General features: G+C 38.0%; 1 protein-coding gene and 1 pseudogene across 2 annotated transcripts in view; both read right to left on the reverse strand.

Annotated features, from left to right (window-relative positions):
• Positions 1-27,233, reverse strand: part of NTN4 (netrin 4) — a 114,024-nt gene that overhangs the window by 58,822 nt on the left and 27,969 nt on the right. For both annotated transcript variants that reach the window (XM_032874262.1, XM_032874264.1), the window contains exon 3: positions 15,067-15,345. In XM_032874262.1, coding sequence (XP_032730153.1) covers positions 15,067-15,345 — 279 coding nt within the window. The remainder of the gene's footprint in view (positions 1-15,066; positions 15,346-27,233) is intronic.
• Positions 11,375-12,758, reverse strand: LOC116877496 (annotated as a pseudogene).

Genomic DNA, 27,233 nt, shown 5'->3' on the forward strand with positions numbered 1-27,233 from the left:
TCTATACATTGATTTTGTATCCTGCAACTTTACTGAATTCATTTATTAGTTCTAGCAGTTTTTTGTTGGAGTCCTTTGGATTTTTTTGTATAGAGTATCATGTCATCTGCAAATAGTGAAAGTTTTACTTTTCCTTTACTGATTTGGATGCATTTTATTTCTTTTTGTTGTCTGATTGCTATGGCTAGGAATTCCAGTACTTTGGTAAATAAATGCTGTAAGGGTGGACATCCTTGTCTTGTTCCTGACCTTAAGGGAAAATCTTGTAGTTTTTCCCCATTAAGGATGATGTTAGCTGTGGGTTTTTCATACATGGTCTTTATTATGTTTAGGTATGTCCCTCTACACCTACTTTGTTGAGAGTTTTTATCATGAATGGATGTTGTACTTTGTCAAATGCTTTTTCTGCATCTATTGAAATGATCATATGGTTCTTTCTTATCCTTTCTCTTATTGATGTGATGTATCTCATTGATCAATTTGCAAATCTTGAACACTTGCTACCCAGGAATAAATTCCATTTGATTGTGGAGAATTATTATTTTAATGTATTGTTGGATTCAGTTTACTAGTATTTTGTTGAAGAGTTTTGCATTTATGTTTATCAGAGATATTGTCCTGTGGTTCTCTTTTTTGTGGTGTCTTTATCTGGTTTTGTTATCAAGATAATGCTGGCCTCAGAATGAATTGAAAGTTTTCCTTCTTTTTCTATTTTTTGGACTAGTTTGAGAAGAATAAGTACTAACCTTCTTTAAATGTTTGGTAGAACTTGCCTGTGAAGCCATTTGGTCCTGGATTTTTATTTATTTCGAGCTTTTTGATTACGGATTTGATTTCTTGGCTGGTAATCAGTTTGTTCAACTTTTCTATTTCTTATTGTTTCAGCTTTGGTAGGTTATATGTTTCTAGGAATTTATCCATTTCTTCTATATTGGTCAGTTTTGGGGCCTATAGTTTTTCATAATATTCTCTTATAATCGTTAGTATTTCTGTGGGGTTGGTTGTTATTTCTCCTCTGTCATTTGTAATTTTATTTATTTGGGTCCTTTCTCTCTCTCTCTCTCTCTCTTTTTTTTTTTTTTTTGATAGGTCTGGATACAGGTTTATCAATTTTATTCATTTTTTTCCCAAAGAACCAGCTCGTCTATCTGTTCTATTATTTTTCTAGTTTCTATATCATTTATTTCTGTTCTAATGGGAATTATTTCCTTCCTTCTTCTGGTTTTAGGTTTTGCTTGTTGTTCTTTTTCTAAATTCTTTAGGTGTAAAGTTAGGTTGCTAATATGAGATTTTTCTTATTTCTTGAGGTAGGTCTATATGGGTATAAATTTCCCCCTTAGAACCACTTTTAATGCATCCTCAAAGTTTTAAACCATTGTCTTCATTTACATTTGGTTATATGTAATTTTTTATTTCTTCTTTTGTTTCCTGATTGACCCATTAATTGTTTAGTAGTATATTATTTAACCTCCATGTATTTGTGGGCTTTTCAGCTTTTCTCTTGTGGTTAACTTCTAAGCCTATGGCATTCTGGTCAGAAAAGTGCATGTTATAACTTAGATTTTTCTTGAATTTGTTGAGGCTTTTTTTGTGACCTAGTATGTTATCTGTTCTTGAGAATTTTCCATGTGCACTTGAAAATAATGTGTATTCTGCTGTTTTAGGATGGAATGTTCTGAATATACCTGTTAAATCCATCTGGTCCAGTGTGTCATTCGAAGCCATTATTTCCTTGCTAATATTCTGTTGGGATGGTTTGTCCATTGACGTAAATGGGGTGTTAAAGTCCCCTACTATTATTGTATTATTATCAATTAGTTTTTTTATGTTTGTTATTAACTGTTTTGTGTACTTGGGTGTTCAAATGTTGGGTGGATAAATACTTAGAATTGTTATATCTTCTTATTGTATTTTCCCCTTTATGATTATATAATGTTTTTCTTTATTACTGTCTTTGTTTTAAAGTCTACTTTGTCTGATATAAGTATTGCTACTCCCACTTTCTTTTGACATCCATTTGCATGATAAATGTTTCTCCATCCTCTCACTTTCAATCTGCAGCTGCCTTTAGATCTAAAATGAGTGTCTTGTAGGCAGCATATAGATGAGTCTTAATTTTTTATCCATTCTGCCAGCCTGTCTTTTGATTGGATTATTTAGTCTATTTATAGTCAAAGTAATTATTTATATATATATTTATTTATATATGTATTGATATTTTATTACCTGTTTTACAGTCATTTATGAAGATTTTTCTGATCTCTTCTTGTCTTTCTTTTGTGGTTTGTTGGTTTTCTTTAGTGATACATTTGGATTTCTTTCTCTTTATCCTTCACATATTTTTAGTCGTTTTTGATTTGTGGTTATCATTAGGTTTGTATATAACATTTTCTGCATATAGCAGTCTGTATTAAGTTGATGTTCATTTAATTTTGAATCCATTTTTTTACTCCTCCCCTCCCCACTTTTTAGGTATATTTTATTATATTTTACATTCTTTTATTCTTGAGTTCCTTGACTTTTTATAGAAATATTCATATATATTGCTTTTGTGTTTTTATGTTACCTTCATACTGACACTTATGGTCTTCCCTTTCCAGAGTCCCCTTTAATATTTCTTGCAGGGTTGGCTTAGTGGTAATGAACTCCTTTAGTTTTTGTTTGTCTGGAGAATTCTTTATTTATCCTTCTTTTCTGAATAATAGCCTTGTTGGATTAGCATATTCTTGGCTTCAGATTTTTCCCATTCAGCACTTTGAATATATCATGGCAGTCCCTTCTGGCTTGGAAAGTTTCTGCCAAAAAATCCACTCATAGCCTTATGAAATTTCCCTTGTATGTAACTGTATTTTGTCTTGCTGTTTTTAAGATATTTTTTTCTTTGTCACTATAATTTACCATTTTTATTACAATATGCCTTCGTGTGGATCTGCCTTTGTTGATTTTGCTGGGGGTTCTCTGTGCCTCTTGGATCTAGAAATCTGTGTCTTTCCCCAGATTAGGGAAGTTCTCAGCTATTATTTCTTCAAATAAATTTACTCTCCCCTTCTCTCTCTCTTCTTCTTCTGGGACTCCTCTAATAAGAATGTTATTACATTCTATGGTGTCACTGAGGTCTTTAAGTCTGATCTCATTTTGCAAAATTCTCTTTGTTCTCTTTTGTTCAGCTTAATTACTTTCCATTACTCTATCTTCTAGCTCATTAATTCATTCCTCATTTTCTTCTACCCTGTTGTTCATTCCATCAAATGTATTTCTGATTTTGTTTATTGAGCCCTTTATCTCTGCTATTTTATTCCTTATCTCTACGCTAAGAGTCTCACTGGTGCTGTCCTCTCTTTTCTCAAGTCCAGCAAGTGTCTTTATGATGATTACTTTAAATCTGGGGGTGCCTCTGTGGCTCAGTCAGTTTAGTGTCTGCCTTCAGCTCAGGTCATGATCCTGGGGTCCTGGGATTGAGCCCCATGTAGGCTCCCTATTCAGTGGGAGTTTGGTTCTCCCTCTCCCTCTGTGGGAAACAAGGCCCTGCAAAATTCCCACATCTTGAGACACAGTGCGAACAGAAGTTTGGGCTGGTCTCTTCAGGGAGAGGGCCTGCCATGATGGTTCTAATGCAAGAATGACTGGGACGAATAGTTTCACCAGAGAATGGGGGGTGGGGGGGAGATGGCTGGGTATAAGCAAGTCAAGTTGTGAGTGTTAGTGCTGCACTGATTCCCACAGATGGCCCTGTGCTTATACTGAAGGGTTAGGGAGTGTTGGGAAATGGCACCTAGCAGTTCCTTTGTTCCCAGAGGGGTCTCTTTGTGAACACTGCCTCTCTGGGACAGGCTCAGAGATGAATAAATAACCTCCCTACTGTGTACCCAGGAGCTCTTTATATTGCTGTTTCTTCACTGTGTTTCTGAGGGCTATTTGCCCTACCTTCTCTCCAAGAGCAGCCTGAGTGCCTTAGGGGCTCTCCTTGAGCCAAGCCAGCTGATCTTTAAAACTTCAGGTTTTAAGCCCCACTGCTTACAAGAACTCAAGAAATTCTTCCTCTCTCACTTTCCAAGCCAATTGCTATGGGACTTCCTCTTCTTTGGGCACTTCTTGTGTGTTAGTATGTCTCCTGCCCTTCTCCACAACCAGGACTCCCTCCCCACTGCAGTGGCCATGATCTGTTTCTCTCCTAAACCAAGTCTCCACACTTTCTAACTTCTTCAATGTGGGCTTTTGTCAACCTTTAATTGTGGAGTTTTTTCTGCCAGTCTTCAGGTTGATTTCTGGAGTACTTAGGATGATTTGATAGTTATCTAGTTGTATTCATGGGATGAGGCAAGTCTAGGTTCCTCCTACTTGGCCACCATCTTCCCCTCTCTATATTTTCACATCTGTGACAGTTTTTTGTTTGTTTTTTTCTTAATTTTAAGTAACCTTCACATCCAATGTGGGACTCAAATTTATAACCCTGAGATCAAGAGACGTACATTCCACTGACTGAGCCAGCCAGGCACCCCAGTAATATCTTCTGATACACAAAAGTTATTACTTTCGATGAAGTCCAATTTATTCATTTTTTCTTTTGTTGCTTTGTGCTTTTGATGACAAATCTAAGAAACCATTTCTTAATCCAAGGTCACACGGACTTATGTCTGTTTCCTTTTAAGAGTTTTATAATTTTCAGTCTACAGTTAAGTCTTTGATCCATTTTGAGTAAATTTTTGTATATGGTATAAGAAAAGGGTCCAAATTCATTATTTTGCAAGTGCTTATCTGGTTGTCCCAGAACCATTTTTTGAAAAGAGTCTTCTTTTTCCATTGAATAATCTGGACATCTTTATTGAAAATCAGTTGACCATAGATGTCTGTATTTATTTCTGAACTCTTTATCTTATAAGGCTATATGTTCATCCTTATGCCAGCAGCATACTGTTTTTTTAATTATTGTAACTTTGTAGTAAGTTTTGAAATTGGGAAGTGTGAGTCCTCCAACTTCATTGTTCTTCAACATTGTTTTGGATGTTCAAGACCCCTTGCCTTTCCATATGAATTCAGATTGTCCATTTCTGCAAAGAAGGCAACTGGAATTTTGATAGGGATTTCACTGAATCTATATATCAATTTGGAGACTGTTTTCATCTTAGCAATACTAAACATCCCAATCCATGAAAACAGGATGTTTTTCCTTTTGTTTGTATCTTTAATTTCTTTCAAGAATGTTTCAGAGTTTTCTGTGTGCAAATCTTACACCTACTTGGTTAAGTTTATTCTGAAGTATTGTATTCTTTTTTGATGCTATTGTAAATGGAATTGTTTTCTTAATTTTATTTTTGGGATTTTTTGAACTTACTATGTTAGACATTGTGAATGTCCCAGTATTGGCTATTAAAGAAGCAAGTAGTTTAGCAAATAGGGAAAGTTGAATATGTAAGAAAATAATTATAATATGGTACAATAAGTGTTTTAATCAGAGAGTCATACTGGGCACCATGGGAAGCTTGAAGAATGATTGGAGTTCCGTTTTCAAGGCCACTAATGACCTACCTGTTTGATAAAATAGGCTATAATCCCTTACCTTTTATGTTAGGGAGATTGGGTGGCAGAGTTGAACATCTTATTTTTTTGTTTATTATTTTTATTTTTTTAAAGGAGAGAGAGAGGGCAGAGCAGGCAGAGGGACAGGGAAAAGCAGGCTTCCCACTGAGCAGAGAGCCCAACATGGGGCTCGATCCCAGGATCCCTCAATCATGACCTAAGCCAAAGGCAGGCGCTTTAATGGACTGAGGTAGCCAGGCACCCTGGGTGGTACGATTTGGAGCACAAGTCTCTTCACTGCTCCTACTCCAGGGTAATCCCAGAGTTAATTCCCTTTTCTTTACATACAAGAATTGGATTAAATTGCAAATAAGAATTACAAGATAAATATGTTACAACTACAATCTTTAGCCCCCTTTCAACATACTATGCTATGGAAATACTATGGTTCCACCTTCTCTTTAATTTTAATGCTTACCTGGGCCTTATCTGGGAAACAAAGAAACCTCTGCCCTTCAGGAATTCTGAGAGTGACTGAGCCAGCTAAATTGCAAAGGGTAGGGGTGCCCTTTATAGAGATGCAAAACTAAGAGGCAAAGGATACCTGATCAGTTTACTTTTACAAACTTCATAATTATTCATATTTTATATAAAACATTTAATAGTGGAACAAATGTAATCATTTCTCCATTTCTAATCTGTGAGCTCTCTTAAAGCTAAAAATATATTTTAGTTTTTGAAAATATTTTCTCTGCTTTTTTATTTCTATCTGAAGAGCTAAAAAGATATCAGAATTCCATATTTCTAAAAAAGTCTTATGAGTTAATAAATACTATATTCCTCCCATCTCCCCACACATGTACTATTTTATTCCACTAAGATATTTGCATTGCTAAGATATAATACAACTGTAGTTTCAATTATAGCTTTAAGGTTTTGAATGCCAAAATTAACAGAACTTGTTTTCCTCACTATTTGAAATAGCTGTGAATTTTCTCTCTCTTGCGGAATGATTATGACATTGTGTGTGTGTATGTGTGTATTTTAACCTTATGTGTCTGGTGACTAAAAATTCTTATAAGAAGGAATAAGGACTTAAGTTACAGTTAATCTTCTACTGAATGTAATTGTTTTAGGACAAACTGAAGTACATTTCCAGCTATTACAAATTTGGCAAGATACAAATGAAATACCACAGAGATATGAGTCCTGGGGTTGTGAACCAGAAGTGAGATATCTATCTGTAACCTCAGCTTTTCTCTTTCCATGTAGCTTAACCAGCCCCCACCTCCCCGCCATTATATTAGCTATGAAACTGCAAGAGTGGGCCTTGCAGACCCAGGGATCTCCCAGCTATCTGTGGGATGGATCTGAAAATGCTACACTGAAAAGGAAATATTCATAAGAAAAATTTTCAAAGTGGGATATGCCTTGAATATTTGAAGGGTACTTTATAGCAAGAAAAATGTCAAATTTACATTGTTTCTTCCCAAATTTATACAAGCAACTAAAACTTGTTAAAGAAACTCATTTTTGTATCTTTTCAATGCTCTAATTTTGACCTAAATATAGAGGCTTCCCTTTCTGAAAAAGCATGTTCATGAAAAGTTGAGTGAACAAATATGGTATTTTGGAGAACCAACTTTACCTTTCTACTGGCTTATGTTTCACTTCCAGAAATGTCTGCTCTGACACCAACAATTTGGCTTTAGTTGTTTCATTTAATCTTTCTGTGAAATAGTCAAAGGCCTACAAATAAAAATGTAAACATTCTGGGGGAAACTTTGAAAGGAACCTCATACGTGATTCTTCTATGAGTGCTAAAATTGTTTTGTAATACCTCTGGCTTTGAAGGCTTCTGGCTTCCTGATCATCAAATGAAAAGAATAATCTCAGGCAACTTTTGCCATCAAGAGAAAGTATATCTTACTGTCTCAAGAGAAAATAAGGCTAGATCCATCAGGCAGTTTTACAGTCAAAACACTGACAATTTCAGCCATGGACATATTTTACGGGCTTGCCCTTCTACTAGAAAACATAAGGTAGTAAATGAAGTATCAACATTCTGTACACCTTCTATGGCATCTGTAGTTACTCATTGCCAAGGGACTAATGGCAAAGCTATAACATAGTAACACACAGGAACATTGAAATAAGAAAGTCAAGACCTTGAAATGGATTGAGGATAATCTCACACTACCTGTATCAAATTGGCAGACTTAATAGTTTGTTAATATTTGGAATAAAACACTGTGTACCATTTTGGTGAGATGATTACCTTTTCCTCCAGATCCTGATGTGACAAATGAAATAATTGGGATTGCTGTTGCCTTTATTGTTTTTAAGCCCTTGTTCTTTTCCTTAATATCCCAAAGAGTCAAGGGCTGTCTAATTATTACTTTTGGCTTATTTCACAGCACAGTAAAAAAAATTTTTTAGAGAAGATGAAAACTGTGGTCTTAAATCTGTTCTGATTCTTAAATCAAGTATAAAACTTGATATATGAGATGTGCAAACATAAATATATGATTAAATGTATTCAGGTTCAGATGAGAATAACTTTTGTAATGAAACTATATGAATAGTTCTAAAGTTTGCCTTGCACAGCTAAGTAGTTAAGTAAGATTTTCCTGAAAACCTTACTTTCTGGTTCTACATATGGTTTCAATATTTACTCTTAGATTTACAATATGCCAGTTAAAATATTGATACTTTTTTATAATTTTATAATGAGTTTCTGATTAGAAAAGAAAAATCCACCTTAACAAGTATAGTACAAGGCATGTAAACAATTTTTCACCCTCTTCTAAGGCTTCCAGGTTGTCCAATGGGTGATATGTTAGTAAAACAATGAAACGTTCCATGTTCCCTCTTATTACCATCCATCAATCCAACAGCTACGAAATCACCAGCTGTCAGGAAACAGAGAACTACATCAGTCCTCTCTAGCTGCAAAGAGAAAAAGCTTTAAGATCTTCTTTTCGCATAATGTCTGGGATTCCAGCAGGCTGGAGTCAAAGTACAGTGTTCCTTGTTACAAAAGCTCTAGCTTTGGGAACATGTCAAACAGCACATAAGCTACAATTTATTTTTGTTGTTATTGGGGGAAGAAGTGTATGTGGGAGAAGTAACACAAGTAGCTGAGGTAATGTAATAGAGTGACAGCAACATCAGTAGTGGATTCTAAATATGAGGCACTACCTATCATAATTCTAATCCTCACAATAACTAAGAAGGTAGATCTTATTCTCTTGGGAAACTGAGGTTCGGTGAGACTGAGTAACTTAGCAAATGCCATGGTGAGTCAAATCCAGACCTGACTCCAAACTAGGTAGGAGCTTAATCACTGCACTGGTCTGCCTTCCAGTAAAATGAACTGATGAGGAAAAACTGAACTGGTAAAGAATAAATGGAATGTACTGGGAAGAAGGGGAAGCAGGAAGAAGACACAGGAGTAATGTTTCAAGATAAATGAGGCTGCCAACTTGTACCCCACCTTGTGCCTTTTTCTGCTCCCCTCTCCTGCAGAAAGAAAGTGACCCTATAATCTTAGCATGAGAAACAGACTAAGTATCATTTCTATTAACTTAATTGTCTATCATCAGCCATTAAAAATTCTAGCCCATAAAGTCAGACTTTATTAATTACAATTGATTACTCATCCTGACAACAATATTAGCTGCAGATGAATTGGCATGGTCTATAAAGCAGCAGAGCTCAAACTTTAGCAAATGTTAAAATCACCTAGGCCCTATCTCCAGAGTTTCTGATTCAGAAGGTCTGGGGTAGGACCTGAGAGTTGGTAATTCTTACAAGTTCCCAGGGAATGCTGGTGCTGCTGGTTCAGGACCACGCTGAGAATGACTAGTACAAAGAAAAGCTGTGCTAACCACAGATTTATACGTACATACCTATGACAAGCTGACTAGTAAAAGAATAGCATTTCTCAAGAGGTTACCTTCCATTGTGCAAGCACAAGTTTTGAATTCAGTTATTTACAACAGCATCTGTAAAATGAGTAGCGTTCATACAAATGTAGGACAATTGACCTTATGGCCATGTTATTAATTAGGCAAAAGACTATGCTTTTAATGTGCAATTTGCTCACCTAAGCATTTGTAGAAATAAGAATATCACATTTAGAAGAGGCAAGCATACCTGAATGTAATACCAGCCCTTCATAAGCCAGGAAAAAACTACATAAAAATAAAATGCACTTAGGGATGGAAACATCTGAAACCAGAACTATTTCCATTTCTGACAATAAACCTCTGCTGGCCTTATGGTGCTTATGGCTTAAAAAACAAACATTTTAAGAGAGTAGAGACAAGAATATTCATAGAACTGGATTCCTGGAAGCCAACATACCTTTGGCCACTTAGCCTGTTTCTTATCCCTTACCCTGCCCTGGCTCTGAGTTTGACTTAGTCTTGCCTGGTTTTGGCACATGTAGTTATAATACTAGGATGATATGACCACTGCTGCTGGAATCAATATGAAAATTGGGGAACAGGATGTAACAAAACTAGTATTATTTTAAAAGGCAGCTGCTTCCAGTTTCAGAGTGACCTGAAATTAGTAAAGAATTATGATTCCTATCCCATCGGGTCTTCTAGGATAGAGACTTCTCATTCCCACATCCTTTAAAACAAAACAAACAAACAAAAAAACACCCAACTCTAAATAATCCCCTTTACTTGGTTATCAGGATCCTTTCTATAGGCTAACAGTTTTCTTTTGGGGGGCAGGGAGTGGGGCCCTACAATAACTTTATTCTAACAGAGAACCCAGGCTGTAATAAGTCTACATGATTAGAGCAGATGGTTGTTATCTTTCCAAAGGGTAAAGCCTGAGCCCAGCTGGCAGCACACTAAGGTTAAAGCCAAGATCCAGAATATCCTGTTTCCTGCTATTACCCTGCATTGCCCAGCTCATGATGTGAGATGAGAGACTACACAGCCACACTGAATGGAAGGAAGACGTCCCACCAGGCAGAGGCAACAGCCCAACAGGAGAACATTTTAAAATCACCAAAAAGGATGCTGAAATAAGGTGCAGTTGCCCACCCTTGCTATTCTCTGTTGATAAAGATGAGCTTATGGGATGAATAGCAAATTATGTCCCTTATTCTTCAAATGAATAAATCCTGAGAAGATGGGGTTGATGGCCAGTCAACCAGTAGAACAGGATGAAAATCTGAGCTAGTTATAGATCTTCGTGTCTCAGGAAAAGGGCAGCAGGAATAAGAGAGAAGAGAGGAGCATTAAAATGCCTGGAAGCATTAAAAAGGAGAAATTTTTTTTTTCTTTAACAAGACAGGAAATAGTATCTTTTATTTTCCTTGTTGCAGTGACAGCAGACCTTGGTTTTCACAAAACATGATCTCCGTTCATATGTTCTGTTGATAAGATTGCTCAGTTATGGGAAGGCCAGGCTGACCACTAATGTTAGGACTAGGTCTTCTCACAAAGCCTCTAACAAGTGCTGTGTCTCATGCTGAATCCACAGAGGTACATTCAACACCATAAAGTGCTCCAGTTAAAGCTTCTGTGATATTGCAGTGATATGATTAATGGCTTTTTTAAAAAAGGATATGGCTTTCTTGTACATGTTAACTATTTCAGAAAAGTTGTGGATAAAAGATGGGGGAGAGTCTGGTTTCAAGCAGTTCCAGACACCAGCTACAGATGCCTCTGCCCTGTTTAACTACATGTTCTTTTCTGAGAAACACATTCAGTTACTGTGGTTGAAAGAAATGATCCACTCTTTACCTCCAGCCTTCCTTATCCTGTGAATCTCACATGTGCAAAGGCTGAAGGCAGGACAATTTTGTCTCTGTTCCCTCTCATTAGGGAAATCACTTGGTGACCTGGTGAATGTCATGAACAAGGTAGCCCGGTTGTCCAAGATGACCCTTGCCACAGGGATGCAGCTGACCTCTGTCATTTAGATGGAGAACTCCTTGGTCAGCTGCTCCACCTGTTCAGGCTTTAGCCTTCTGAAACAAAACCGGCCAATCTGGTCGGGGATGTGCTGTCCAGGGTTGGGAGAAGCCCTCCCTCTTGAGGTTGGAGACCAGCTGAATCTGCATAGTAATAATGCAGTTGGCCATGACTTGCACTTCCTGCAAGTATTGTTTTGGAAAAATCTGGGCTGGTCAGAATGGTCAAGGCAACCTGAGCTCTATTGAGAGGAAGGCTGGAATACACAGGGAAACATCAAGGTCTTCAGTTGTGACACCACCCCTCTGACTTCAACATCTTTGCAGAGCACAGTGAAGTCTCCCACATGCTTACCATAGAAGCCCATGTTCTTGGTATGGGATTGGCAGAGACAAACATTAATGCCCTCTTTAGTGAAGTGGTGCACAACCCAGGCACCCTTGTTATCATCACTACTGGCAAAACCTTGGTAGGCCATGTCAAAGAACTAGAGAGATTCTTCTTTCACTGTTGCCTTCTATTGCTCAGGATGAGGGTCCACTCCCATGGGATTGTGGGCAGGAGTGTGCAGAAGAACACTTTGCTCTGGTGTTTTTGAAATATCCTCTCTAGTGCCTGTGAAGTTAAAGCTACAAGTCTTGGGGTCATAGTATTGATAACCTTGCAGCTGCATGCTAGTGTGTCTGATGGTTTGGGCAGAAGGACATCTTGGCTGAACTTAAAACATCTTTGCAGAAGACTAGCTCTGATCCCTAAGGCCTCAGTTCCAGAAATGGTCTGCACAGTGACATACTGGCCGATTTTCAACACTTTGCTGTTCTCACCCAGGGTTAGTTTTATAGGTGCCTTGCAAAATTCAGCCAGTCCTGCAAGGGGCAGATTTTCTTTGTTCAGATATTTTGCAGCAAACTAGGCCTCTGCCTTCCAGACACCAGGAGGACGTAGGCTTTTCATGATACTGGTAGGTACCACCTACCAGATTCTTCTTTTTACTGCCAGTATCTCTCTTATAGGCTTTTGTGATTCCCAGGATTGGATCTGGGGGCCCCACCTCCGTATGGGCTCACCAGGAGCTGACTCTTGCAGAGGGCAGCTAGTGAGGTTGGTGTGGAAGGTAGCAGTGATTTTGGATAGAACACTGCTGGAATGCACAAGGTCATGGTGGAAGCAAGAGGTTCGGTGGGTAGTGGCAGAATGGAGTGGAGGGCCAGTGGCGCAGACATGGAGGCTTAGGCTCATAAGGCTGAGCTTTCTTGTTGGCAGAAGACTGTGTGGAGTAGTTATATTTTAAGACTTTTGCAGAAGTTTCTGTTAACTCTGTGTACGTGTCCCTTTTAGAATTTAGCAGAATTAGTAGAATTCTTTTTTTTTTTTTTTTAAATAAGAAAGCCATTTTTTAAAAAAATTTCTAAAACTCTAGCATATATTTCTAGGGGGTGCTGATGGTCACTCACCATACCTGTACCAAGTTGTCTACGTAGCTAGCAAACTGTCTGGCCATCAGTAGAGCAGGGCAGGTGCACTGGGGAGGCCCTGACTTCCTGCTGGTGCTGATAATTTCTTGTTTCAGTTCATCTACAATGATCTTGCCCTTCAAGTCCCAGATCTTGATGCTGTGGCCTATGGCAGCCCAGAGCCAGTAGTGGTAGGGGCTGAATCACAGGGCATTGACGATGTCCCTGCCATCTAGCATATGAAGGTACTTGCTTTTGTGGAGGTCCCACGTTATGGCCTGGCCAGCCATGCCTCCAGAAGCACAGAGGAACCCATCTAGCCAGTCACAGTCCATGTGGCCCAAGTGGATGGTCTTCAGCTTACAGTTTTCCACATTTTATACCCTGACCGGCTTGCGGCTTATAAACAAAAGAAATTTATTTCTCACAGTTCTGGAGAACGGAAGTCCGAGATCAGGGTGCCGGCAGAGTCAGTGTCTTGTAAAGACCCTCTTCTGGGTGACAGACTACTGCCTGCTCATTGTATCCTCACATAGCTGAAAGAGAGCTAGCTAGCTCTCTGGTCTCTTAAGGCCACAAATCCCATTCATGAGGTCTCTACTCTCATGACCTAACTACTTCCCAAAGGCCCCACCTCCACATCCCATCACATTGTGATGAGGTTTTCAACATACGAATTTTAGAGGGACACAAACACTTAGCCCACTACAGCCCGCATGCTCTCCTTTCACTCACTCACTGAAATATAATGGCAGAAATGTACTGGCATTCTACCTCACACCATCTTTCTAGTTTACAGTCTAGTAGATTGGCACATCTCTAGAATATCTGAGTTATTTTCTTTGTGAATCATACTAGAACCCCCCTAACTTAGGTATTACAAATTATTCCATCCTTTATTTGAAGCAATGTTAACTCAAAAATCCATCAGTGTCTGCAAACTAGTAAGTGTTTTCCGGGTGAGTACTGCTTTTTCTCCAACTTGGAAGCCCCAGCTTCATTTCTAGAGTAAATAGCAGTGTTTTGTTTTTGAAACTCTGGTCACTACCCTACTCATTTTCATTACTGCAGTGCTGTCCTACACCCCAGGGACTTAGCCCAGCAAATACAAACTTCTCTGTTGGTTAACTGGTTCATGGTCCCTTATGGCCCTGTCCTCTATTAGGGTTGGGCGAAATAAGACAAATGTGGAAGTCTCCTCTCTAGGAAATGAAGTAAGGATACTTTGAGGTCTTAAATTTTTATTTATTTTTTGTCTTGCTCAGAAGTATCAGAGAAAAATATAAAATTTAAAAATTGGAGTGCTCTTTTCCTTGCCTTCTCTTTGCCCAATACCCAGCCATGGCTCTGGGTGCATCCCAACAAGGCACTTGCTGTCTGAGCCACTCTGTGTGTGTGAGTGTATGTGTGTGTGTTTTGGAAGAAAGTGATGTGAGGACAATGACAAATTTTTCATCATTTTTCTATTCCTGTGTTGCTATCATTCAATCAGACACCTACCAAACACCTAACTCTGGCTCAGGTAACACACTGTCCTGAGGAGACATAGGTCACGCAGTCCTGGTCTTCGGGAGTTTGCGATCTCCCAGGAGATGCAGTCAAGTGAAAGTTCAGAGGAAAACACAAGGGGATGTGTGACTGTAGAGGAAAGGGGGTTTAACTCTGGCTTAAGGTGACAGGGGGTCAGGCCACTCTTCACAGAGGAGAATTATTATTCATTCTGTTGGCCAGACAGCAAAAGATACCAGGCATTAAACTGAGGTTCTTGTTTTTTCCACTTTAGAGTCAACTCAACAATGGTCCCCATTTACTGTCAAAGCTACTCCTGTGTGATAATGCCACAAATATGATTATGCCAAGCTCACCTTACACTTCATATCTGAAGGTCATGGTACTAAAAATTGGCATGGATGTATTCCAAGGAATCTGGTTATCATGCTTGACTATTTATAATTCTAAAATTGAAGAGTTAAAAAATGAGTTAATTGGCATTTTATAGGATGGGTATGGAGTCGGAAGAGTGAATCAGCAGAGGGAGAAACAGAAGCACTGTGTGAGCCAAGACCAACTCTGAGGAAACTTCGATTACCACTGCCCAAAGCTGAGGGTAACCCGTGGTTTGTTTTTCATAGGGGAGGAATTGTTTCACATACCACGTGGAATGCTCCTGGGGCCTTGACCGGTCTGAAGCCGTCAACAGGTACGCACTGATCAGCATGGCCGTTGCAGAAGCAGCTGCCCTTGACAATGAAATCATAGATTGCGTAATGTGTAAAATGTTGAGGCTTTGCGGTCAGGTCATTCCTCTGACAGGGGCAAGACTGCCGTTTCAGCAGCTGCACGCGGAGGTTGGTGATCTTCAGCTGCTCCTGCACTTTGGCACTGTAAGGGTTCTCTGCATCGTATGGCGGTGACAAAGCTCGGAAAATAACCTGTAAAGAAGAAGAATATTACCATGAGTATATAGGGCTGTGTGCAAACCCCAAATCATTTGCCTCATACAATTTTGATGCGACTTATACCTTTTGTCATCTGCAAGTGATAAGACAGGCAGCCTTTTGACCTTGATCACACAGCTGTGCTGCCTGTTTGGATGCAGGATAAGTATGAAATAAGTATCCAGCAGGGACCTGACTCTTGAGATGAAGGCAGCCATGCAGAGACTGGGAAGAGCATTTTGGGCAGAAGGAACACAAGTTTAAAGGCCTGGAAGCTGAATCAAGCCTGGCTTTTTTTTTTTTTTAAGATTTTATTTTTATTTATATGACAGAGAGAGCAAGTGCATAAGCAGGGGGAGCAGTGGAGGGAGAGGGAGAAGCAGATTTCCCGCTAAGCAGGGAGCCCAATTCGGGACTCGATCCCAGGACCCCGGGATCATGACCAGAGCTGAAGGCAGACGCTTAACCGACTGAGCCACCCAGGTGCCCTCAAGCCTGGCTTATTAAAGGAAGAACAACAAGGCCAGTGTGACTGAGGTCCAGGAAACAAGGGGACAGTTTTCAGAGCAGAGGATGGAGCCAGGACAAGACAGATCATGAACAGAGAGCCCTTAAAGGCCATGGTAGTTATTCTAGCTGTAGTGGGAAGCCACTGGAAGGTTATACACAGAGAAGTGATGTGATCTGATTTGCATTTTTTAAAAAGACAATTCTCGCTCCTGTGAGGAGAATGGATTATAAAGCGTGACGAATAGAAGCAGGAGGACCAGTTAGGAAGTGATTGCAAAATCAAGATCCAGACACTTCTATTTCCAGATAAAGTGTGACCCTTTCGAAGACTAATCAGTTATTAATTGGGGTCATGGTTGCTACAAATACTTTGGGGTTCCCCTCTTCTGGATCTGCCTTTCACGCTTGTGGCATGTTCTTGGAATATTCTTACTAGCAGTAAATATACAGTCCTTTCAGAGTGGATTTGATTTCTGAAATCAGTTAGACGTCCCTTAAATCCACATATAGAGAGTAAAATGGCTGATCAAGTTAGTTAAGATTACTTTGGTTAAATGCAAAGTGGAAGTAATAAAACAGTTTTTATTGTGTATGTTAGAGATAGACTCGAAAGGCAATTTAAAACTTGAGTTCTGAGGAGGAAACCAGAGGGAGGAAGATTCAGAAGGGACAGGCTTTGGGCATGTGTGTGTATCTATACATTATATGGGAGTAATAAAAGGGGCCCTGGGGTGGAGTGGTACAAACTTCTCTAAGGGTCTGTTAACTTTGGGGGAATAGAGGCTGGTGGAAGAGGAAATCATTGCTAGTGGAAACCAATGAATATAAAAAAGGAATTCCAAACAATCTCATGACATAAACCAGTATTATAAGGAGGCCAACACTAAATTACACCTTATTATGGAGATTAAAAAAAAAAGAATGAAACCTCAAACAATCTTGTTAATTTATATAATAAGAGACAAAGCTCTCTTGAAAAATTCTTAGGTATCTCTTGATTTTTTAAAGATATGTTAAGGGGCTGGGTGGCTCAGATGGTTAAGCATCTGCCTTCAGCCCAGGTCATGGTCCCAGGCTTCTGAGATCGAGCCCCACATCGGGCTCCCTGTTCAGTGGGGAGCCTGCTTCTCCCCCTGCCGCTTCCCCTGCTTGTGCTCTCGCTCTCTCTCAAATACATACATTAAAAAATCTTTAAAAAAGATATACTAGAATTCTTTCAGAAATATTTGGATAACCAAGAAGTTTGAAAGTAAAGTAATTATTAAAAAGTAGGCTTTGGATAAACTTCCATTTAGAGAGAATGTATCTAAAAGTAGTTTTCCAGGAAAAAACTTCCTTAAGGAATACTTTGGATGTAAAAGTTTCATTTTGGAAATTGATTTTGCACTGAAAGTATGAAAGGCAAGAATCAACTGTACAGGATCACATCTTCAGGCCCACTGGTACATCACTGTCCTAAATGAAATATAACTTTGGGGGAGGGGGTAATAAGTCAATGGATCCTCTCCGTCCAGTAGCCAGAGTGATCCTCTATAAACAGAAGTTGGATCATGTCACTCTGCTTAAATTTACCTCCACCCAAAGACCTCCCATTTGTCTCAGAATAAAATATAAAGTCCTTGTAGCAGCCTTGCCTCACTTTTGTCCTTAGTGCTTATTACCAACTGACACATTGTAGTAGTAGTTGTGTAATGATTTACCGTTGTCCCAGTCTAGAAAGTAAACTCCTTGAGGGTAATCACTGATCCCAGGACAGTGCCTGGTGCAGAGTCAATATTCAGTAAATTTTTCGTAAACTAATTGGTTGATTTTAACATTGTTCTTGTCATTCAAGTAATAGGTGAGAATTTTAAATAACTTAGCTTCCTCTTACAAGGTCTTAAATAGATTCACATACTGAATTCATGTTATAGCACTAGAAAGGAAGAGGTAGGAACTTGTATTATAAAACTTATAAATAATTGAATCATTAACCAGTTTCTGCATTTCTAGGTATTTTTGAACTTGAAAAAAGTTGTAGCCTAAACCTTAACAATATTCCACACCATTTATTCACATGTAAAGTGTTGGAAACAACATAGGGAATAAAATTTTCCGGCAAATATGTCACCTACTTGGAAGTCAATAGATAACTAATGTCTCTTTTTAATTTTTTAAAATATTATTTTACTTAAGTTCAATTAAATAACAATTAATTAAAATTAACATCAATCAATTAATAAATTAACTAATTTAAGTTCAATTAATTAACTTTGAATAATTAATAGTGTATTATTAGTTTCAGAGGTAGAGTTCAGTGATTCATCAGTTGCATATAACACCCAGTGCTCTAGAAGTAATCTCTTTCAATGATAGCCCATATCACAGCATAATTTTACATTTGAATCATTAAAAAAAAACAACAACACTGAATCCATTGTGAGTTATGTGGAGCTTATTTTTCATAAAATATCCCAAATACTGGCACTCTGTTAGACATGTGTGAGGAACTCTAAATAAAACCAATAATGTGGCTTCGTTTATTGACCACAGTAATGCAAGGACATGGAAAAGGTCACAGTGCTAACCAAGTAAGTAGTCTACTGGAAAGTCTACAGCATACTTCTCTAAATTGTGGCCCACCCTTCCTTTTCCTCCACATTGGTGGCAACTGTTTGCTCTCTGGGTTCCTATCACATATTTACCCTTGACATTTACCCTTGTTTCCTCTCCCTCCCTCCTTATAACCCCTTTCCCTCCTGAGAATTGCTTTGCACATGCAAGGCTAGAGGAAGGTCTGTCAAGGTTTGTAGGAACTTAGAAGCTCTTTGGCTTCCTGAACCCAGACTGTGGAAGCTGAATGGCGTCTCTGTGCTCAGTGTGCATGACACCACAGTTGGCACACGGATATCAGCGGGGAAGGGACATGATGACCCCTGAGGCTGTATGCTGGAACGGAGACAGCCAAGTGCCACAGACACAAAAGTCAACGGGAATTTAAACCATGAAATCTTTTTTCCAGAAAGGAGACGCCTTAATCTGATACTCTGGGAAAAGGATCTACCCTGCGTCAGGAAACAAAGAGTGCGCCAATCCAGATGCTTCAAGCTTCTGGCAGGTCGCCCTTTGGGTCCCACCCAGTTTTTCTTCAAACATCTCCAGAAGAAGTCTGCATGGCACTGCTAAAATGAAGAAAAAGCACAGAAACCCTCCCGTAACACCAGCCTCTTCTGGTTTCGTCCCCATCAGGAACAGGACGTATCTATGAGCCCATCACTGTTCTTTTGTCTATGATTGCTTCTGAAGAGACACTCCTGACAAGACATAGAAGCCAGAAGGGAACTAAGACCAAGTCTGTTTTGATAGCAACTTGTTACTGCTATTGGCCAGGACCTCCTGATCACTTTTTTAAAAAGATTTTATTTATTTATTTGACAGACAGAGATCACAAGTAGGCAGAGAGGCAGACAGAGAGTGAGAGAGGAGGAAGCAGGCTCCCTGCTGAGCAGAGAGCCCCATGTAGGGCTCGATCCCAGGACCCTGGGATCATGACCCGAGCCAAAGGCAGAGGCTTTAACCCACTGAGCCTCCCAAGTGGCCCTCCTGATCATATTTTTCAAATTAAGAAAGTTGATTGTGTTTCAGTGGCTAATACTCTCATTATAGAGAAATCTGTCACTCAGAATGTAGGAGACATTAAGAATCTACAATGAGATCCCAAAGACAACCAGGAATACTAGCAACTCTACAATATTTTCCCATCCATACCTCTGTCTATATAGAATATGTATAATATAGAATATATTGTAATATAATCACAATTATATGTTATTTATTTATTTACAATAATTATAATTATATAATAATAAATATAGAATATAATATAGAATATAATGTAAACAACTTTGTTTCAACTTAACAATACCTTGTAAATGTTTTCCGACTCAATGAAAGTAACTCCCCATCAGTGGTTCTCAAAGTGTGGCCCCCAGACCAACAACCTTGGTATAAAACCTGGCAACTAGTTAGAAATGCAAATTCTGTCTATCTATCTATGTATCTATGTATCTAAGAGAGACAGTGAGAGAGAGCAGGAGGGAGAGAGAATCTGAAGCAGACTTTGTGCTGAGCCTGATGTGGGGCTCGAACCCAGGATGATGAGATCATGTCCTGAGCAAAACCAAGAGTCAGAACCTCAACCAACTGGACCACCCAGACTTCCCAGAAATGCAGATTCTTGATCCCTGTACCAGGCTGACCGATCAGAAACTCTGGAGATGGGGCCCAGCAATCTGGGTTTCAGCACGCCTCTGATGCACAGATGCATGATTCTGATGCACAATGAAGTTTGAGAAACACTGCTACATTACTTAAAAATCTGGTTAGAGATCCATTGTGTGGATATGACACAATTTATTTAACCAGGCTGCTGTTGTTAGGCATCTAGGTTGTTTCCGGCTTTTCAGTATAATCAACTATAGTGAACAATCATATAGCTAAAATGCAGAAGTTTATAATAATGTCTTGAAGATACATTTCCAAATGTGAATCAATGTTTTAGATTAAATGCATAATTTAAAAACATCTTTGAGCTTTTGAATGAATCACAGCCCCTTTCCTACCTAATCCTTGCAATCTTCACATTTCTCTGGTCTTGCCTCACTTTCTAAGCCTGGAATCCCTCAAACTTTGCCTAAGGATCTGGATTTTTGGCTTAGGTTCTGCCATTTCTTATGCCCAAGTGTAACAAAGAGATCCTTAAAAAGTTCTGAGCAGGTTAGAATTATCTATATGCTCTTCCTTTTCTAACTCTCAATAATACTGAAAATTAGTTAAAATAGTGTTCCCTAGTCTCACTTTTACTCTGATATGAAACTTTCAACAGAGTATTAACACAATATGAACAGAATAAGAAGTAGAGTAAATATTAGGTACATAGTAGTGTGGGGTCCTTTTAATATCAAACTCATACCTTACATTTTACTCCATAACTCAAATTTTATCGCCTATGTTATTAGATCACAATAACTCAAGAAACTTAGTTATCACATTTAAAAAATTATTTTTAGCCCCTAGCTTGAGGAATATTTCAGGTCCAAGTTGATTACCCATCTTGTAGATTCTGTTGGCACCTGTCTTTCTGTGCTAGCACTTTCACACTAGTCCATGTTTTTGCCTATTTACTTATCTGTATCACACAATAGACTCTGCTCAGTGGGCAAGGATCTTGTTTGTCTGGTTAACAGCTGTGTCCCCAGCATGTCCCACGGTCTCTGGCATACTGTAGCATTTCATAATTACACTGAATGAATAAATGAATGAACTCTTTTTCCAAATAGTATTTTTAAAAAGGAGAAGCGAAATAGGGAATAAGATTTAGAAGATTAAAAAGGCAAAATGCTCTTACCACAAGTTCTGCACTTTTGATGAAGAGTGTAGGAACACACATATATATGTATAAATACCTATGTAAAAATATGTAATACATTTCAAATGGTTTTATGGATTCTTTCTCTTCATCAGCACACAAGATCTTTCATATTCTTAAGAAAAGGGATCAGGCAGGTATTATCAAGCACCCAAACACATAGAAATATTAGGTCTTTCCACAGTTTCTGGTCTAGCTTATTTACTAAAAATGGAAGCCTTAGGATCACAACTGCAATGGTTCTTTAATGTGTTTTTTTAAATTCTTGAATTTTCATGTTCTCAAAAAAGCAGCTTTATTTTCAATGATTTTTTTTCTATTTTATTTTTGCTTTTGTCTTTATTACTTTATTCTACTTTGGGTTTAATTTTCTCTTCTCTTGCTGGTTTCTTAAAGTAGAACTGTAGATCCTTGATTTGAGGTGTTCCCCTCCCCATCAAATGCTTCTTTAGTTGCATCCATAAATTTTGTTACGTTGTGTTTTCAGTTCAAAATCCTTTCTAATTTCCCTTTTTTATTTCTTTTTTGACCCATAAGTTACTCAAAAGTATGCTATTTAATTTTCAAATATTTGTGCATTTCCCTTGGACCTCCTGTTATTGATTTCTTTTTTTTTTTTTTAAGATTTTATTTATTTATTTGACAGAGAGAGACACAGTGAGAGAGGGAACACAAGCAGGGGGAGTGGGAGAGGGAGAAGCAGGCTTCCTGCAGGGCAGGGAGTACGATGTGGGGCTCGATCCCAGAACCCTGGGACCGTGACCTGAGCTGAAGGCAGACCCTTAAAGACTGAGCCACCCAGGTGCCCCTCCTGTTATTGATTTCTAATCTAATTCCTTTGTGGTCAGAGAACATACTTTGTATGATTTGATTCTTTTACATTTATCTGTATTTGTTTTATGGTCTATCTTGATAAATGGTCCTTTTGCCCTTGACAAGATTGTGTATACTACTGTTTTTGGCAAAGTATTATATAAATATTAATTAGGTCAAGTTGTTTGACAGTGTTAATCAAATCTTCTGTATCCTTACTGATTTTCTCTACTTGTTTTATCAATTTTTCCAGAAAAAAGATCTGAAAAAACTCAGCTATATTTATCAACTCATCTGTTTCTTTTTGCAGTTTTTTGCTTCATGTATTTTGAAGCCTTGCTCTTAGGTGCATAAACATTTAGGATTGTTACATCCTCTTGATGAATTAGCACCTTTATCAATATGAAATGTCCCTCTTTATCTCTGGTAATCTTCTTTGATCTGAAATCTACTTGTCTAAAAATAAAGCCACTGCCAAAAACTTTCCTTTGGTTAGTGTTAGCATAGTATATCTTTTTACATTCTTTCACTTTTAACTTATTTATGTCTTTTTATTTAAAGATTTTATCTATTTATTTATTTATTTATTTATTTATTGCAGTGGGAGAGGAGGACAGTCAGATGATTAAGCATCCAACTCTTGATTTCAGCTCAGGTCTTGATCTCAGGGTCCTGAATTCAAACCGTATGCTGCTCTCCATGCTGAGCATGGAGCCTACTTGAAAAAATAAAGTGAATTTCTTACAGTTGCACCTTTTAAAAATGTTATCCAATCTGATAACCTATGCCTTTAATTGGAGTATTTAGACATTTTACATTTAATGTGATTGTTGAGATGGTTGTGTTTAAATCTTCCATTTTGGTTTTTGTTTTATATTCTACTCCTCTTTTTTTCTATCTTCTGTAGGATTGACTATTTTAGGGTCTTTTTTATTTTCTTTTTTGTTTATTATTTGTAACCTTTTTTAAAAAAACAGTGGCTGCTTTAGAGTTTATAGTATATAAAGTATATATACTCTCTATAGAGAGTATATAGTATATATCTTTAACTTAACACAGTCTTTCCTTAGGTAATATTTCTTACTTCACATATAGCATAAAAAACTTAGAACAGTATACTCCCTTTTCCTCCTCTCAACCACTGCTTCATTGTTGTCATGCATTCGACTTCTGTATATAATTTAAGCTTCATAACATACTGTTAAAATTTTGGCTCTAAAACGTCAATTATCTTTTATTTATTTTTATTTTATTTTTTAAGTAAACTCCATCCCCATCATTGGGGCTCAAACTCATGACCCCAAGTTCAAGAGTCACATGCTCTATTGACTGAGCCAGCCAGGTGCCCCTCAATTATCTTTTATTTATTTATTTATTTTTAAAGATTTTATTTATTTATTTGACAGAGAGAGATCACAAGCAGGCAGAGAGGCAGGCAGAGAGAGAGAGGGGGAAGCAGGCTCCCCGCCGAGCAGAGAGCCCGATGCGGGACTCGATCCCAGGACCCTGAGATCATGACCTGAGCCGAAAGCAGCGGCTTAACCCACTGAGCCACCCAGGCGCCCCCTCAATTATCTTTTAAAGAGATTATAAAAATAAGGAAAAAAGTATCTTATATGTATCCACCTATTTTCCCTTTTTGATGATCTTCACTCCTTTGTGAAGATCCAGATATCCATCCAGCATTATTTTTCTTCTGTCTGAAGGATTTCTTCCAATATTTCCTGCAATGCAAGTGTGCTGCTAATGAACTTTTTTTTTTTTTTTTTTTTAGCTTTTCTATGTCTTAAAAAGTCTTTATTTCACAGCTCTTCTCTCTGGTACATTGGCCTGCAAACTCTAGCCATCTTTCCTTCCCAGACTCTCAGCTCTTTAATTTAAAAAAAAAAAAAAAATCCATTAGGCTCCTCCTAGGTTCCTGCTTTCTGGACCTAGCCTGGAAGCTTTCTCTAGATAATAAGCTGGGACAATCATAGGACTCACCTCATTTGCTTCCGTTCTCTCAGGGATTACTGTTCTCTGCTGCCTGATGTCCAAAACCTGAAAACAGTTCTTTCATATATTTTGTCTTTTTTTTTTTTTTTTTTTTTTTTTTTAGTTGTTTCAGGCAGTGGGGTTAGTCTGGTTCTTATTACTGCATATTGGCTAAGAGCTAAAGTCTAAAACACCAAGGCAGCCTAACTTTTCTGAAGTACAATTTATAAATCTGTAACTGGATTGGCCCTTTTTAAAGATTTATTTATTTATTTATTTATTTGAGAGAAAGAGAGAGAGAGAGCACAAGTGGGAGGGGCAGAAGGAAAGGGAGAGAGAATCTGAAGCAGACTCTGTGCTGTGCATGGAGTATGATATGGGGCTTGATCCCAGGACCCTGAGATCATGACCTGAGCCAAAACCAAGTTGGTTACTTAAGGTACTGCACTGCCCAGATGCCCCAAGCCCTTATTTTTATATAAAAATTTCATAGAAATGACATCAGAAGTTTGTTTTAAGATTTTATTTATTTGAGAGAAAGAGAAAGAGAGAGAGACAGCATGAGTGGGGTGAGGGGTAGACAGAGGGAGAGTGCAGGAAGCCCACCCCAGGGATGATCCCAGGACTCTGGGATCATGACCTAAGCCAAAGGCAGACACTTAACCCACTGAGTTACCCAGGTGCCCCCAGAAGTTTGATAATAAAAGTATGAAAACTCTCTAAGAAGCCTTGACTCTCCCTGATGATAATACCAGTCAAGATTTTGGACCCCAGATCTGGACTTTTTCCTGTTCTACAAATCTAGTAACATTTTTGTAGGATGCTCATACATTTCATTCCTAGAGACACTATAATCAGTTTGCCATAACCATAGATTCTTACGGGTCAACTAGAAGTACAGTTAGATTTAATAGATTAAAAGTCCTAGAAAAACAAATTTGTTTTCTTATTGGCATCTCAAACTAAGAAATGTGAAAAATAAGCTAAAATATAAGCATCTAAATTTTGTATGTTTATTCAATAATTCTATTTTAGTAATTTGGACTTTTTAATAAATGGGTAAACCCTCACTATAACTTTGTTTATAATTTATGATACCTATATATATTTGTCTATCTTACATTTTTTACATTTGTGCTATGTTTTGATTCATCTTTGTATGCCCATCTAATACCATGTCTTATAGATTCTCAATAATATGTACTGGAGGGCCTGGATGGCACAGTTGGTTAAGCATCCAACTTCTGGTTTCTACTTAGGTTGTGATCTCAGGGGTGTGAGATTGAGCCATGTGTTGGACTCTGTGCTCAGCATGGAGTCAGCTTGAGATTCTCTCTCCCTTTCCCTTTGCCCCTCCTGTTGTGCTCTTTCTCTCTATCTCAAATAAATAAATAAATCTTTCAAAAAATTATGCATTGAAGGAATGAGTCATTATAGAATTATGTTAAGACAGGTTCATTTTAATTTTGTGATATAAATTAATAATATAAATATAATAAAATTTATTCATATAATTGCATTTTATTCATAAGAAAATATATTAGGCACATGGTACTTCACAATAAACCTATTATCTTATGAAATAGCTTACTGTATGGTATTCTTATACCATGTCCAACATGACTAGTAAAATTTAACTTTATAGAAAAAAATGAATTTAATATTAGTAAGTATTAAAATATTTTTTGAGTGCCAAATTTGAATAATGTATTGTTCAGGAATAAACCTAAACCAACCGCAAGAATGACAGTGACACATTTAGACAGGAATCATGCAACTCTGGCCTAATATAATCTAATAAAAAGACAAATCACCTCAACAGTAAAAAATGATTTCTATAAAAGAAAAATAATTACAGTTTTTCCTTACTCTATTTAAGCCCAGTTAGAATAACATGTATATTGAGAAACATTTCCAATTGTATTCATTTGTCTTATGTGGTTATTTACTAGTTGTTTACAAATTGCATCTGGTTAATTGAGTTGAATCTTGTGACACATGGACAACTATTCTGTTTATTGTTAGGTAGATGGTATACCTAAGACCTAGCATGGAAACCGATATATTTGTCTCCATACCTACTGTTTATCAAGCTCTGTTATCTACTGTTTATTTAATATCAAGCTTGATATTAAATATCAAGTTTCTGAAGTTTAGTAGGATTCAAGCATTCCCATGTCACCCCACCAACAAGGAAGGTTTCATATTAGTTGACTTCTGAAGCCAGTCCAGTTACTGGCTCCATTTAAGTTGAAGTTGTAGGTATGTGGATGAAAGAGCATAGATTCTTTGAATGAGTACATGTGCCCTAATGTGTTCTTGAAACAGGGTTCCTGCTTTTTTGGATAGGCACCTTTGGGAAAGTATGTGACATTTTAGCTTTTAAAAGGTTGCCGTGCGTGGGAGTTTGGGTTTCATGGAGAGAGAAGGCTGGACAAGAAGATAGCATAATTGACTGGTGGGCGTCTGCAGCTGAGCAGCTGGCTGGCTTAATTTTAGAACATTCGTCCTTGACTGTGCCACTGTAAGTGGAGCACCTACTTGTCTTGAGAAGTGTGTCTGTCTATTGGGCAGAACCAAAATCCTTTTTTGCTTACACTTTGGAGCATTAGGCACCCTGTTTCATCAGATAGCCCACCATTTAAAGTGGGAGAGTCTTATCTACTCAACTAGTCCTTCTGAGATAGGACAATATAACCTAATAAAGCTTTCAATGGAACAAGCTGAGGAATGCAGTGCACTCAAGTGACTTACTTGTACGATAATAACCTCAATTTGGGAGTACACAAAAGCCTCTTTGCATGTTTCAAGGGCATATTTACAGTTCTAAAGTGATGAAAGGCAGCTTCTTAAATATCTTCAGGGACAAGGAAAGTGACAGAACTGGAAGGAGGGACAAGAAACTAGACAGAAGACCAAAATAAAAATAAAGATTCGGGCTAAAAATAATATATAAAAATTCTTCAACACATTTGAAATCCTAGCTTTTTCTTTTCCCTCAGTACTTGGAGTCCTAAGATTTGGGAGTCAAAAAAGTCCTTGCCAATCAATGATCTGGTCCAACTGAGGAAACTGAGGTGCAGAGCACTTATAGTGACTTGCCAAAGGTCAACTGACAGGTTTGTGACAGAGCTATGACAAGAACCCAGTTTCCTGACTTCCAGTCTAATGATTTTTC

Source organism: Lontra canadensis, unplaced genomic scaffold (genome assembly GCF_010015895.1).
Source record: "Lontra canadensis isolate GAN:19392208 unplaced genomic scaffold, GSC_riverotter_1.0 scaffold52, whole genome shotgun sequence".
Classification (NCBI taxonomy): Eukaryota; Metazoa; Chordata; class Mammalia; order Carnivora; family Mustelidae; genus Lontra; species Lontra canadensis.